At 42.6% G+C, this 15325-nt stretch overlaps 1 protein-coding gene, 1 non-coding gene and 1 pseudogene across 2 annotated transcripts; all 3 read right to left on the reverse strand.

Annotated features, from left to right (window-relative positions):
• Nucleotides 1-1246: 1246 nt before the first annotated feature.
• On the reverse strand, nucleotides 1247-2317 carry LOC136354229 (uncharacterized mitochondrial protein AtMg00810-like; annotated as a pseudogene).
• A 2182-nt stretch (nucleotides 2318-4499) lies between these two features.
• On the reverse strand, nucleotides 4500-4638 carry LOC112937246 (small nucleolar RNA Z247). Its single transcript, XR_003239761.1, has one exon. It is a non-coding gene; the product is annotated as a small nucleolar RNA Z247 (small nucleolar RNA).
• A 7190-nt stretch (nucleotides 4639-11828) lies between these two features.
• LOC4351038 (disease resistance protein PIK6-NP-like) lies at nucleotides 11829-15051 on the reverse strand. The gene has a single exon (XM_015761217.3). It carries the CDS (start codon nucleotides 14893-14895, stop codon nucleotides 12349-12351), a length of 2547 nt encoding a protein of 848 aa, XP_015616703.1. The 5' UTR covers nucleotides 14896-15051; the 3' UTR covers nucleotides 11829-12348.
• Between the last annotated feature and the right edge of the window lie 274 nt (nucleotides 15052-15325).

A 15325-nucleotide genomic window follows, 5' to 3' on the forward strand; every position in this document is an offset into this window, starting at 1 on the left:
CCTCACTCAGTTACCAGTCTACTTGATCAGCATGGCTGTCATTTCGCGGCTACAGCAGGGGGGCTCGGAGTTTTAAACGCCGACTCCCTCCGTGGCCGCTGTCATTTATTCACCAGTTCAACTGGAATGGCTCTCGGTGACACCGAAATCTCAAGGTAACGGCCACTCATCTCTGCCTAACCTGCCCGTTCGCCAAGAGCTTCTGGGAAAGAGGATAGGAATCAATCCTGCTCTCTCCAATGTCCAGAATGTTTGCATGCTTCAGCCTCACCCAAGACTACCTGTCTACCTTCAAAGCACCACGCAATTTTCTACCTCCTTTGCTTCTGGGCTCTTTGGAACAACCGGCATGACCTTGTCTTCCGAAATCGGCAGCCTTCACTGGACACCATGATCAGGCGTTGTAGACAAGAATCTAGACTTTGGGCAGAACGATTGAAAATCGAAGACAGGTCTGTAACGGCTCAGTGGGAACATGTATTTTCACCTCCCTGTAACTCTGAAAACCTATTGTACCCCCCTATGTACACCCTATGTACTTTCGCACTCTTTGATCAATGAAATTCAGGTGGGGAAACTCTCCCCTCCGGTGACTTGTACAAAAAAAATTCTCAAGGTAACAATCAAAGCTGTCGTCGATCGATCGATCGTGCCCGTGGATGAGATCGAGGTTGCTTGTTCAAGTGGTTGTATAGGGTGATGAAATTATTCAATTCACTGTTCCTTTGGAAAAAGAAAAGGAAAATATTCGACTCGATGAACTGCAGCCTACGCTTTGGTACGTTTTCTTAGCATTGGTTTGTGTGTCTTGTTAGCTTGTGCATCTAGTTCGATCTGTACTAGAAACTTTAGCATCTTGTTGAGCATATAGCTAGCTTGCACGCTACTCATATATAGCTGCTAGCCTTTCTGATCAATGGACTCTAGCTCGGGATCTCCACCTATAAATATTGCATGGGCTAGATGATGATGATGATGAAAGCATGGAAGAGGCCGGCGAGCGCTGCTTCGATGTGTGATACAGTATGAAGCGTTAAACCCTTTACCTCGGGCCACACCTTTGTTAAATAATGGTAGAAATAGCCTCTACCGTGGCTTACAATATTCAGTTATAAGTGATAAGAAGATAGAACAGATTCGGAGATAGAAATCTAATCCTAACAAACCGGGTGAAGCAGCTGCGCCATTATAGCATGCTGCATGCATGCATGCATGCACGTACATATCATTTCACAGCCCCTCTCAATCATAGCCTGGCCAGGTTAAGATTATGTTTGAAATTTTCAAGAAGACGAACCGACAGAGCTTTTGTAAAACCATCAGCAACCTAATATCCTGAAGGAACAAAATCAATCTCTAGCAATTTCTGTGATACACGCTCTCTTACAAAGTGATAATCAACTTCTATATGTTTAGTCCTTGCATGGAACACAGGATTAGCCGACAAATATTTGGCTCCCAAATTGTCACACCAAATTTTAGCAGATTTAGGAGAATCAATTCCCAATTCTCTAAGGTTTGAACCCATATCAATTCAGCCGTAGTATTTGCTACAGCCTTATATTCTAGTCTTATATTCTGCTTCTGTACTTGACCTTGACACAGTAGGTTGTTTCCTTGCACTCCATGACACAAGATTAGAACCCAGAAAAACAGCAAACCCTCCTGTTGATTTTCTATCATCTATGCTACCTGCCCAGTCTGCATCTGAATATCCATGAACAAGAGTAGAAGCACTCTTATGTATATTAAGTCTTAGACTTGTGCACTGGTTTAGGTATCTAAGTATCCTTTTCACTACTGTCCAATGGTCAGTTGTGGGAGCATGAAGGAACTGACAAACCTTATTTACCGAATAAGCTATATCAGGCCTAGTCAAAGTCAAGTATTGTAAAGCACCAACTATACTTCTATACTGAGTTGCATCATTGGGCCCCAATGGTGACCCTTCATATAGAGTTAATTTTTCACTAACAGAAAGAGGAGTACTAACTGGCTTGCAGTTTGACATATTTACCCTCTTTAGCAAATCATTGGCATATTTTTCTTGAGTCAAAAGTATACCATTAGACACTTTTGTTACCTCGATTCCAAGAAAGTAGTGTAGATCACCCAGGTCCTTGAGTGCAAATTCCTTGTTCAAGTCCTTCAGGAGTGCTGTTGTTGCCTTCTCTGTAGAGCTAGCTACAATTATGTCATCAACATAAACCAACACAAACATAGTTATTCCTCCTTTATTAAGAAAGAACAATGAGGTGTCTGCTTTAGAGGCTTCAAAACCAAGCTCAATGAGTTTCTTACTCAACTTGAATACCATGCTCGTGGTGCTTGCTTTAGCCCATACAAAGCCTTGTCCAACTTACATACATAGTTAGGCTTAGAAGAAGACTCAAAACCAGGAGGTTGTTGCATGCTTCTTCCTCTAAAAACCCATGAAGAAAGGCATTTTGAACATCTAGTTGTCTAAGATTCCATCCTCTAGAGACAGCAATAGACAAAATAATTCTAATAGTAGCAGCTTTAACAATAGGGCTAAAAGTGTCTTCATAATCAACGCCTCGCCCCCGTCGCTCCCAGAGGCGCCAGAGACAGCGCCAGGGTTGTCAGCTCCCTGGTCCGGCCCAGACGCCGATGCGGATAGATTGTCAGTGTCTGGCGCCTCGTGGCCAGCGCTCTCCATGTTAATTTCCGGCTGGGTTCCCTGCTCATTTGCAGCACTGTTTTCTCTAGAAAAATTATTAGTAGCATCAGGATTTAATTCTGCACCACTAGGCAATGGAGTATTAACCACTGGTTCAACCACATGTACACCCCCTATATTAGCCGTGTAATTTGTCAAGGAAGATGGTAACAATAAAATCTCATATTTCAGCCTCGCTCCTGCGTTTGCATGAAGGGTGGAAAAAGGAAAAATATTCTCATCAAAGATGACATCCCTAGAGATGTAGACACGTCCTGACGAGACATCAAGACACTTAAAGCCTTTGTGATGAGTACTAAAACCCAGAAAGACACATTGTTTGGAACGAAACTGGAGTTTATGAGTATTGTAAGGACGGAGATGAGGACAACAAGCACAACCAAACACACGGAGAGATGAGTAGTCTGGTTTTTGATTAAACAATTTTTCTAGGGGTGTAAGATTATGAATCACTCTACTTGGAACCCGATTAATGAGATAGGTGGCTGCAACAAAAGTTTCATCCCAAAATTTAAGAGGCATAGATGCATGAGATAAAAGCGAGAGGCCTACTTCAACAATATGACGGTGTTTTCTCTCAGCGGACCCATTTTGTTGGTGGGTGTGAGGACAAGATACATGATGATCAATTCCTATTTGTGAGAAAAAGGAATTGAGTTTCTGATATTCTCTCCCCCAATCAGTCTGCATGGCAAAGATTTTTCTATCAAACATTCGTTCTACTAGTGCTTGGAATTGTTTAAACTTCTCAAAAACTTCAGACTTATATTTTAGCAGGTATATCCAGGTAAACTTACTAAAATCATCAATAAAACTCACATAATATTTGTTTCTCCTAACTCTGGGGCAGGACCCCAAACATCAGAAAACATAAGTTCAAGGGGAAATTGAGACACACTAGTAGATCTAACATAAGGTAACTGATGATTCTTTGCTTCTTGGCAAGCATTACACACAGACTGATTGACTGACTCAGCTAAACATGGGAGATTATTTTTGCTAATAATTTGCTTAACAATGGGAAGAGATGGATGTCCTAGATGGCTATGCCACCTGGACAGAGGTAACTTGACGGCGCCAAGGACTTGTTTGCTGGTTGATTGGCCAAAGGGCTTATGGATTGGATAGAGACCATGCCTACATCTCCCTTCAAGCAGAATGTCCCTCGTGAACTGATCCTTTATAGAAAAGAATTTCGAGTGAAGTTCAAGGAAAGCAGAATTATCAGCGGCTAATTGACTAGCAGATACAAGACTTTTCTTGGCTTGAGGAACATAAAGAACATTATTTAGAGGAATGTTACGGCTAGGGGTATGAACAGTAGTATGACCAATGTGGCTAATATCCATACTTGCTCCACTAGCAGTGTGAATCTGCTCGCTGCCGTTGTACTTCTCCTTGGTGGAAAGCTTCTCTAACTCGCCGGTAATGTGATCTGTAGCACCTATATCAATATACCAATTTGTATCTATACCATACGAGTTAGTGGCAGTAGCAACCAGTTTTTCATCCGCAACGTAGTCCTCGTCGAAGCGATACCAGCAATCGGCTGCGGTATGCCCACGCTTGAAGCAAACCTGGCAGGTTGGACGCCTGTCTTGGCCTCCTGTGCCGCGCCCTCGGCCACCACGTATCTGGCCGCCACCACGTCCTCGTGGTGCACCCCTGCCACCGCCGCCGTTGGAGTTGTTGGTGGCGTTGTTGCCGCCGCGTCCGCCACCGCCGCCGCCGCCCCTGCCGCGATTAGCGACAAAGGCAGCCCCTCCTTGACCAGTGCTGCGGTAGAGATCAAGGAGGGTTTCAAAGTTGAGAAGTTGCGAACACAACTCCCCAACCGTGATTGGATCAGATTTGGTGCAGAGTGCGGAGACGATAGGACTGAAGTCTTCATCTAGCCCGGCGATGATGTACTGGACCATATCTTATTCATCAAGAGGACGACCGCCGGCAGCCATCTCATCACCAAGAGCACGCATCTTGGCGATATACTCAGCGATCTTCATCGTTCCTTTCTTCGTGTTGGTGAGGGCGAGTCTGGTATTCACTGCTCTTGCGCGCGTGCGGTTGGAGTAGAGTTCTTCAATAGCTCGCCATGCTTCAGCTGCCATCTTGCTCGTGGCGACTTGAATCAGGACATCTCTTGAGAGGGATGACAAGATATAGCCAAGAACAAGTTGATCGTTGGCCTCCCAATCTTCAAATGTCGGGTTCGGCTTTGTCACGGTCTTTCCATCTGTGGTGACCGAGATTTTGGCGTCTGGAGCTTTCACAGCGCCGGTGAGATAGCCCTGGAGTCGGGCGCCGCGTACTGCAGCACTCACTTGCGCTTTCCATAGCGCGTGGTTGCCTTTTCCGAGCTTCTCGGAGATGGAATGGCCTTGGGAAAGGTTTACGGCTGCTGTGCCTGAGGAAGACAACGACGCCATGGGTGGTGGATGATAGATGCGATCTACCGAGGTGAAAATCGCTCTGATACTATGTGATACAATATGAAGCGTTAAACCCTTTACCTCGGGCCGCACCTTTGTTAAATAGTGGTAGAAATAGCCTCTACCGTGGCTTACAATATTCAGTTACAAGTGATAAGAAGATAGAACAGATTCGGAGAGAGAAATCTAATCCTAACAAACCAGGTGAAGCAGCTGCGCCATTATAGCATGCTGCATGCATGCATGCAGTGCACGTACATATCATTTCACACGATGAGCTCATGTTTCTGGGCTTCCTTTCTCTTGCCCCTACACATCGTTTTCCGAGGACCGGCGGCCTCAAGCTCAAGTGTTGCGTTCTTGATGCTTCAGTCAAGAAGTTCATCCACGACATGTCTAGAAGCGAGAATTTTGTGGATGACCTGCCAACCCACCTTTGACATCAGATTAGCATCCGGAAGATGGCTCGACGACAACCGTCACCGGAGCAGCACAAACCATGGTGGCCGAAGTCGACCATCTGCGGCATTCCAAGAAGGAAGGCAGCCGCCACCGCCGCCGGCGACGGTGGCCGCCCGATGGCTGCCGATGGCGGATCAGGCAAGAATGGTCTGCTTCTGCAGCTGCAACATCCCATGGATGAGATGGTAACTCTCCTCAAAGGCCTACCTACAGAGTATCGACTCAACGTGCTGGTTCAGGGGGTTGCCTCGCCTTGAACATGCACCACCTCAAGAAGATCTGTGAGCTGTTGCGCTCGCTAAAGTACCGGAAGATGAACATCTCCCAGTTGCCCAAGCAGATGAACAACCTCCTGCATCTGGAGACGCTCGACATCAGGCAGACCAAAGTGCAAGGTGATGCGATGAAGGATATCTTCCTCAATGAGCTGAAGCATCTCCTTGCTGGTGACATCATTGTTGATGCCGCTGGCGACAATGAGGCAATAGCGCTCTCCACCGTGGTAATGCCTCCTAAGATCAGCAAGAACACGAAGATATTGCGCCATGTCCAGATCAAGGATGGTCCAGAAGCCCAGCTCCAGCTTTCTCATGTCGCGTCTCTGGAGCGGCTAAGGAAGCTGGGTGTGCTCGGTCCTCGGCTGCAGAGAAGATAACATCATGCTTTTGCTCACCACAATCGCTAGGCGGAGCGATACACTACGATCTCTGTCAGTCTGGATCAAGGTGCCGCCGCCAGAGCGTGTTCGTGACTCTTGACGACAAGAGGAGCACCGTAGATGGTAAAATCACCATGTGCCAAATAGTCTCTAGGACTATACTGTAACACCAACTAAGTTTGATCAAAGCTTAAACTTAATAACAGGAACTGGTTTTGTCATCATATCAGCTAGGTTATCACGAGTACTTATCTTGCATATCTTGACATCACCTTAAGTAATCACATCTCGAATAAAGTGATATTTCACATCAATGTGTTTTGTTCTCTCATGGAACATCTGATATTTTGTAAGACATATTGTACTTTAACTATCACAAAATATATTAATGCAAGACGTAACTCCACAAAGCTCAGTGTACAAACCTTTAAGCCAAATAGCTTCTTTAAAAAGCTTCAAAAATAAACATATACTCCGCTTCAATAGTAGATAAGAACATACCATGACATACATAAGTGAACCAACTGCACTTAAATATGAAACTTTAGACATGTATTCAACATCATAATCTGATTGTGGACATAAATCTGAAGATAATCTGAAATGTGCAGTTAAAGGAGTACTCACTGGTTTTGTATCATGTATATTGAAACGACAAAGAAATTTTTCAATATAACCTTTCTGACTAAAATATAACTTGCCAGACTGTCTTTTTCTAGTAATTTTTATACCGAGAATTTCGATCGTGTTTCCTTCTAATAACTCATGACATTTCGATCGTGTTTCCTTCTAATAACTTTGCCAGCTTATTTCCGTGCGAAACAAATTAACAAAATGAAAAGTAAGCAAAGTACTTTTCAATTTGATTGGTCAATGATAACAACACGCAGGTTTCAGACTTCCTCATCTGCGTTTACGTGATGGAACAAAAAATGAACCGAAACATTACAAAAAATATCAAGGAAAATTTTACCAATCCTTGATAAAATATCTCAGGCATCAATATTTTACATTAAAAATTTTAGCTAATACCTAAAGATACCATATTTTTATTATAAAAAATACGATACCTTCTTCAAAATGATAAAAATGTTCTATTATCGAACTGCGGTAGCGCTTACAGTGCACGTACGTGCGTCGATCGGTGCATGTCTAAGAAACAAAGCAGAAAATCGATCACTATTCCTCAAGTTCTTAAATGTGTCAGACCGCGCGCAAATTTATGAAGGGCCAGACTTGCAAATTCACCTGTTGCTTTGACCAGCAAAGTCAATTCCTCGTATATATATAGCACTCAACCACAAACTACGTGCAAGTGCAACGGAGGTTACCGAGCAACGGAGGTCTAAATTACGCCTCGAGGAAGAACATAATAGGCCCATTTAGATTTAGAACTGGGCCTGAAATGCAAGGCCGAATATAGCTCAAATATAGCTGATCCAGGTGCAGCTGCATGCTGATCGAAAGCCTCAAATATAGCTCGATCGATCCGGTGAATCTCTGCGTATTTCAGGTTTAAATGTCTGCCGGTGAATCTGATCGAATTTCAGTTGAACGTCTGCAAAAGCAATGGCTGGCCTGGTGGCCTGGAGCATGGCGACCATGGTAATTGGCACTGTCCGTTCTGTATATGTTCCGATGGAATTCAGCAGAGGATCAAGAAAAGTGACACTGTTTTACACGAACCAAACAAAACGAAGTGACAGATTGATCTGAAGTGCATGTGCATCACTAATTAATCCGTACTGTTCCTAAAGCTGATCGATGGAGTAGCTTTTTAGCCGAATCTAGCACTTCGTTTCTCGAGACACTGATGTGCATGGCTGTATGCATGCTCTCAGGACTCAGGTACTCCCTCTCTTCTTAAAAAAATATAACGAAATAAAAATATAACAAAACTTAATACAATAAATTTGAATAAAATTGTTTAAATTTATTGTATTAGATTGTGTTTAGGTTAGTTTTTTTTAAACGAAAGGGATATGTTCGGTGAAGGTCCAAACATACTCCGGTGCATCTCAAAAGTTTCTTGTTTGTTCGATTCATTGATTGCAACGCAATTTCTTTTATCAACTTGTGCCTCTTGTAGAGGAACACAGTAGTATACTTCGCCAGGAGTAGCTGATACACTCAATCTAGCCTGCTGCACAAAGCCTGATCGAACGGTGTACAGAGGCCCGATTGGCTAGGTGGATGGCCGGTTATGATTGGCTTTTGTGTATTTACATATTTTTTGTCTCAAAATAAGTATAACACTTTAATTTAATTATATTTATTTTGAGAAGAAAGAAGTATTATATATATATATATATATATATATATATATATATATATATATATATATATATATATATATATATATATATATATATATATATATATATATATATATATATATATATATATATATATTACGGATTTTCATGTTCATCTAGGAACGCGTATGCTCACGTATGTGACGTTTCTGATGGAAAGAAGAAGCAGCCGGTGTCTAGATGCACAGTAAAAAACAATAAATTCCTAGGTGGAGGCCTTGAAGAGGTTTATATATCATTTATGAGGGGTCCTCTGATACGCAAGTGATCAGGAAACGGCAAAATAGAAAAAGGCCCACGCACGCGATCGCTCGGTTTGTCCCCAATCGCTACATGTCTTCCCTGCTACATGGTTGCCGCTTCACGTGGGCCCATCGATAAAATTACAAACTAAAACAAATCTCTACGCATCTCCCCTGTTGCGTGGTTGTCGCTCCACATGGGTCCACTGATATATTACAAACTAAATCGAACAATAAGTTAAAAAATACTAACTAAATAAAAAAATCTACTATATACTCAGAAATATTCTTATGTATAAATCTTCGTGTGTATAGATTTATATGCATGGCAACTTTGTACACATAAAACATTTATCTGTCAAACATTTGAGTTAAATCCATAATCTGAATTGGACATATAAACTTTCAACGTATAAACTTTAAGTGTGTAAACTTTAGGTGTATACACTTTCTGTGTATAAATTTTAGGTATATAGACATTAGGTATACAAATTTTAGTTGTGTATACTTTAGGTATATAAACTTTGGGTATACAAACTTTAGTATAAATTTTAGATGTGTAAACTTGAGGTATACAAACTTTAGGTGTATAAATTTACTGAAACAGGAAAGTAATGCGGTGCCAAAAAAGGAAGCAACGTGGAGAGGAGGCCTGATCACTACGTGCGACCGATCGCGCGGTAGCTTTTTCGCCGGTGGTTGGGCCGGAAACAAAAAGGGGAAAACTAATTGCTCGGCTTTTATCCCAGCGATTGATCGCTCATTAGGATACTCGATTTATGAGGCTCAGCTCAATACAATCATCTGCATATGCAGCACTACATGTCTCTATACTACGCTTTCACTTTTTTCTTCTTAATCTATCTATTATATTATTAAAATAGCCTTGAAAAAAATATTACGTTCAGTGTGAAGGCTAAAAATTCCTACATTAATCAGAGAAAAATAAAAAAAAGATTTTAACCATTTGATCGTGATGGGTCCGAATTATAACGGTATAAATTGATTGATATAGTTGTATCTAAAATACAATTATATCTATAAAAATAAAAGTTAAGAGTTGTATATGAAATCCAGACCTTATAAAAATAGAAATTAAGAGTTGTATATAAATCCAAATATATTTTTATTATAATGATTTTTATAAAAATAAAATTTTAGAGTTGTACATTAAATCTAACGGGATATATAGATTTATAGGAACATGCGTATAAGTTTTGATTTTGCATCCTTTATTTAGAATCGGAAACAAATACATGTACGTGAGGTAGAATCTGTCGTGACACACCTCCAAAAGAAATCTGTTCAGGTATGATTTGGTGTCCGGTTCCCAATAAACACCAACCAAAAGAACATGTATATTCTTGAAAAAGGTTACATCTAGATGCTCTGCCACGCTGAAGAAACTGAAAAAATTAGAGATCAATTCACACGTATACAATATGCATCCTTTACTGAAAGACGAGAAATACGAGGCATGGATGAGCTGGATCCGAGTGGCTGTACTCAATACAGGGCACCACCACAAAAAAATAGATCTCAGTTTAGAAATATGCTTATTGTGCCTATGGGACAAGCATAAGTTACTGACGCGCAATCTGATTGTCCTGAGCTACGCGCAACTAGATCAGAATCCATCCACTAAAAATCTATCTTTTGTTTATATTATTAAGATAGCTAAAAAAACCATCACGTTCGTTTTAGAAGCTACAAATCATCACTTTAATCGAAGAAAAAATATTAACCATTATATCATACTAGATCAAGATTTTAACGATTGAGTTAATATATATTGATAGTATGGTTGATAAATCAATAAAATTGTATACGATAAGGATTCTAAATAAAAAACCAAAAGGACATAGGTTTTCATACTAACATGAAATCGGACTGAAAAAAGAAATTGGAGCTTTGCAACGTACTATCTATACGAGATTAATTAAAATTCAAAATAAAAAATAAAATAATTTCTGAAATTAAAAAAAATTTCAACTAAGAATATAATTTATAAATAACTAAAATTTAAAATAAAAAATAAAAATTATTGAGAAAAAGAGATCATGTAGAACACAACATGAGATTAAGTAAAACTCAAAATAAAAAAATAAAATAAAGTCCAAAAATAAAAAAATAATTATAAGAGTTCAATTAGAAATATATTTTATAAATAAAAAAATATCGGAATGAAAATATGGATTTTTCGAAAAAAAATCCATCCAAAACACAATTACAACAAATGACAATAAAATGAGACAGCTCGTAAAGGAGTAGGATGATGAAGGTTGATGGGACATCTAAAAACAATAAACAAAATCCAAATAGAATCCAATGACGATTAAGAGGAGGGATGATGGTCAGGCTGTTAAGTAGCACGGTCATGGCGGTTAACGGGACTTCTAAAACGTAAAAAGTAAACCTCAATGATAATCATGTTGAATTTTTAAAATCTCAATGACAATAAAGAGTGGGGATAATAAACAGGCTACAAAGGAGTACAATGGCGAAGCCACTGGTGGTTGGCGGAAGAAAGTTAAAAATGAACCCAACGATAATTATGTTCGATTTTTAATATCTTAATGATAAGAAAGAGAGGAGGCAACGGACGTGCCATAGAGGAGTACAATGACGATGTTTGATGGGACTTCTAAATTATAAAAAAAACCCAACGAGACAATGAAATCTAAAAACTACAAGCTCCAATTTTTAAAGGTTTAAGGAGGATAAATAAAAATTATGGTAGATTAAGCAAGCAAATAAAAGATGACAAAGAAGTAAGGGGTAACGACTAATGTGACTTTTAAAAACTATAAAATTAGAAACCCGGGAATGATAAGGTTCGGTCTTTTAAGTCCTAAAACAACGAGATAGCTATTTAACAAATTTTAAGTAAAATCATATTAAAAATAAATAATTTTGTATAGGTGCTAGCCATCCAATTGTGCAGCCACTCAGTTAGTTTCATTGATTACGGAAGATTACTCCCTTTTCTTCTCAATGAATATGATTAGGTATATACTAGAACCCGGTCAATTTTTAGTGGTGACTCCAATACATTACAGTATATATTTCAGTAGGTGCGATAAGTACATGCATGATATATATACATTGTCATGTTGAACAGCAACACACACAGACATGGCATCACGTTACAGAATTCACATAAAAAACATAGGCAGGATATTAAGTAGTGCATCAGCGATAGATCGGTCTTTTTTCTTCCGGCTTTGTTATTTCTCAGGGAACTGATGAGAAATTCTTATATATAAGACACTTCATTGGAGTGATATATATCCAGCGGCTCATGTAGCTGCTGGTGGGTGGGTGAATCCATGGTGGGCAGGGTCAGCAACAGGAATAAGGTAAACATAGTGGTTAGGAGGCAGCAGGTGAGAGATCAAGGGGTGGCAATGGATATGGTGGCACTAGCAGACAGACGGAGAAGGCAAATGTGGCATGGAGGAGGCTCATCGATGAGTTCAATCGCGGATGAGAGAAAGAACATATATAGCTCACCTTACAGGATGGAGGTAGAAGAAACGTCTCAGCTTTCAGATGCTAAGCTTTCAATTACCGGTCCAAAAGTGTGCCTCCATAATTTCTGCGGAACTGTGGTTATATCCTTCCATTCACGGGATCTTGAAGGAAACGGTATGTTGACGCCGTTGATCCATAGCTCCTTCAAGTTTTGAAGATTTTCGATCCCTTTGATGTTGTTTACCGTGATCCCCATCAGCGTTGTCATCGTGTCGAAGTTCCAGACAATCTTCTCCAGCTTGGGAGCTGCATCTTCTTCGAAGACAAGTTTGGTCATCTTGTTGGAGATCTTATCAATCACAAGAAGCCTGAGGTCCTCGAACTCCCCGTACTTCACGGTGACGTCGGCTTCGATATATGATTCCTGACGGAGCTTGAGGCAGCGCAAGCTCTTCATCTTGCCAAGCTCTCTCAGACCACCTCTGGAAAGTAAGCTGTGACGTAGAGTGATCTTGGAGAGCTTTTGGAGGCTTATGATCCATGGAGGAATATTGTAGTTGTTGTTGTTGTTTTTTCCCTTGTAGCACTTGAGGTTTAAGCTCTCAAGTTTACTGGGATGCGAGAACAATGTGGTCGCCTTCTCCTTGTGGTCGAGAGTCACGAAAACGCCGTGGCGTTCACCAGTGACACTGTGCTCCGGCGGCGGCTCGGTGATCCAGACTGATAGTGATCGCAGGGTATCGCTCCGCCTGGCAATTGTGGTGAGCAAAAGCTTGATGTTATCTTCCCTGCCGTCGAGGACCACCCCCAGCTTCCTTAGCCCATCCAGAGACGCGACATGCGAAAGCTGGAGCTGGGCTTCTGGGCCATCCTTGATCTGGATATGGCGCAATATCTCCGTGTTCTTGCTGATCTTAGGAGGCATCAGCACGGTGGAGAGTAGTGCTGATGCCTCATTGTCGCCGGCGGCAGCATCAGGAATAAATATGCGGCCGACAAGGAGATGCTTCAGCTCATTGAGGAAGATATCCCTCATAGCTGCACCCCGCACGTTGGTGTCCCTGATGTCGAGCGTCTCCAGATGCAGGAGTCGGTTCATCTTCTTTGGAAGCTGAGAAACATTGGTCTTCCGGAGGCTCAGATACTTGAGCGACGGCACCAGCTTGCAGATGTTCTTTAGGTGGCTCATCTTCAACCCAAGGCAACCTCCTAGATCCAGCACATTGAGACGGTACTCCGGAGGTAGGGTTTTGAGGAGAGTTACTATCTCATCCATGGGATGGTGAAGCGGCAGCAGCGGATCATTGATGTTGCTGCCTCCAGCGTCAGCTGTTGTTGCCTTCATTATTCTTGGAACCCTGCAGTAGCAGCAGCAGATGGTCGACTGCGTCCACCGTAGTTTGTGCTGGTGCTGCTTCTGTGGCAGCTCCCGCCGCCGAGCCGTCTTTCTGATATTAATCTGATGCCGAAGGTGAGTTGGCAGGTCATCCAAAAAATTCTCGCTTGTGGACATATCGTAGATGAACGTCTTGACTGAAGCATCAAGAACGCAGCACTTGAGCTTGAGGCCGCCGGTCCTCGGAAAACGATGTGCAGGGGCAGGAGAAAGGAAGCCCCGAAACAGGAGATCATCGAAGCAGCGCTCACCGGCCTCTTCCATGCTTTCATCATCATCTATCCCATGTTGTTGTTGGTCATTGAGCACTAGGCCTTCGGCGAGCCACCTCCTCACCAAGCTTGTCCTGCTGATGCTTTCCTCTAGTTCGAAGGTGATCAGATACTGCAGGCAGCTCTTGTAGTGCACAGACAGCTTGCTGTAGCAGAAAAGCATCACTTGCTTGGCCACATCTTCTCCTTCTCTGAGCTTGTTGGACAAGTTCTCCAGTTCTTTTGTCCCACAGGGATGGGCGTACAGAGAACGAAGCAGCATCTTGATGATGCGGTCATGGTCATCGGCCAGCTTCGTTATGCATGTGTCGACGATGCTACGTACGAGTGCAGGAGCAGCACGGTCTCTGATCAGGGCACCACCATCACCGCTGGAGAGCTTGCGGACCGCGTCTCGGAAAGGAGACTGGCCATCTTCGAGGGCACGTACGAACTCGTCCCTCTTCTCCTTCGTCTTCCTGTCCTGGGACACCGGCGGGGACTGGACCGCATCGCCTTCGGGGAGCTTGACGTCGTAGCGCTGCCGCCTCTCGCTGATCTCGCGCACCCGGTCCTTGAGCTCGTGGATCCTCCTCGCGAGCTGGTCGCGGGTCGTGAGATTGCGGTGGAGGAACGAGCAGTAGGGCTTGCAGACGCTGGGCACGCGGCGGAGGAGGCAGCCGCGGAGGCCAGCCTTCTCCTCCGGGACGACGTCCCGCATGTAGAGCTTGATGCAGTCGTCGGCGACGTAGGTGATGTCGCGGACCTGCTTCATCCAGGCGCGGAGCTGGTCGTCGTGGTTGGTCGTCTTGGTGACGTGCACCAGGAAGCCGTTCATGCTGTCCATCTCGTCCCTGATGAACTGGATGTCGCCCTCCACGCCTCCCAGCAGCTTCGCCTCGTCCTTCACCACCTTCGACAACACACCCAGCAGCGACCCCACGGCGCCCAGCGTTTGATCCGCCATTATATATATATTATCAAATGCAATATATAATAATGATCTTGATCTCTTTCTCACTCACTCTCTCTCTCTGCCCCTCTGCTAGCTACTTAATTACTGCAGTGCTAGCTGTGAATAATGTATATGTGTTTGGAAATGAGCAGAAATCAGCGAAATTTTGGATGACAACTTGAGTTGATCGATGCAATATTTATAGGTGGAGATCCCGAGCTACAGTCCATTGATCAGGAAGAGTATTATATGGTAGCGTGCAAGCTACCTATATGCTGAACAAGATGCTAAATAAAGTTTCTACGTAAATGAACAAGCTAGCAATACAAACCGGGACCAATGTTAGCTAGCAAGGAAAATGTACCAAAGCGTAGGCGGGGAGGTCATCGAGTCGAATATTTTCTTTTCTTTTTTCCAAAGGAACAGTGAATCGAATAATCTC

The sequence above is a fragment of the Oryza sativa genome, chromosome 11 (genome assembly GCF_034140825.1).
Source record: "Oryza sativa Japonica Group chromosome 11, ASM3414082v1".
NCBI classification, from domain to species: domain Eukaryota; kingdom Viridiplantae; phylum Streptophyta; class Magnoliopsida; order Poales; family Poaceae; genus Oryza; species Oryza sativa.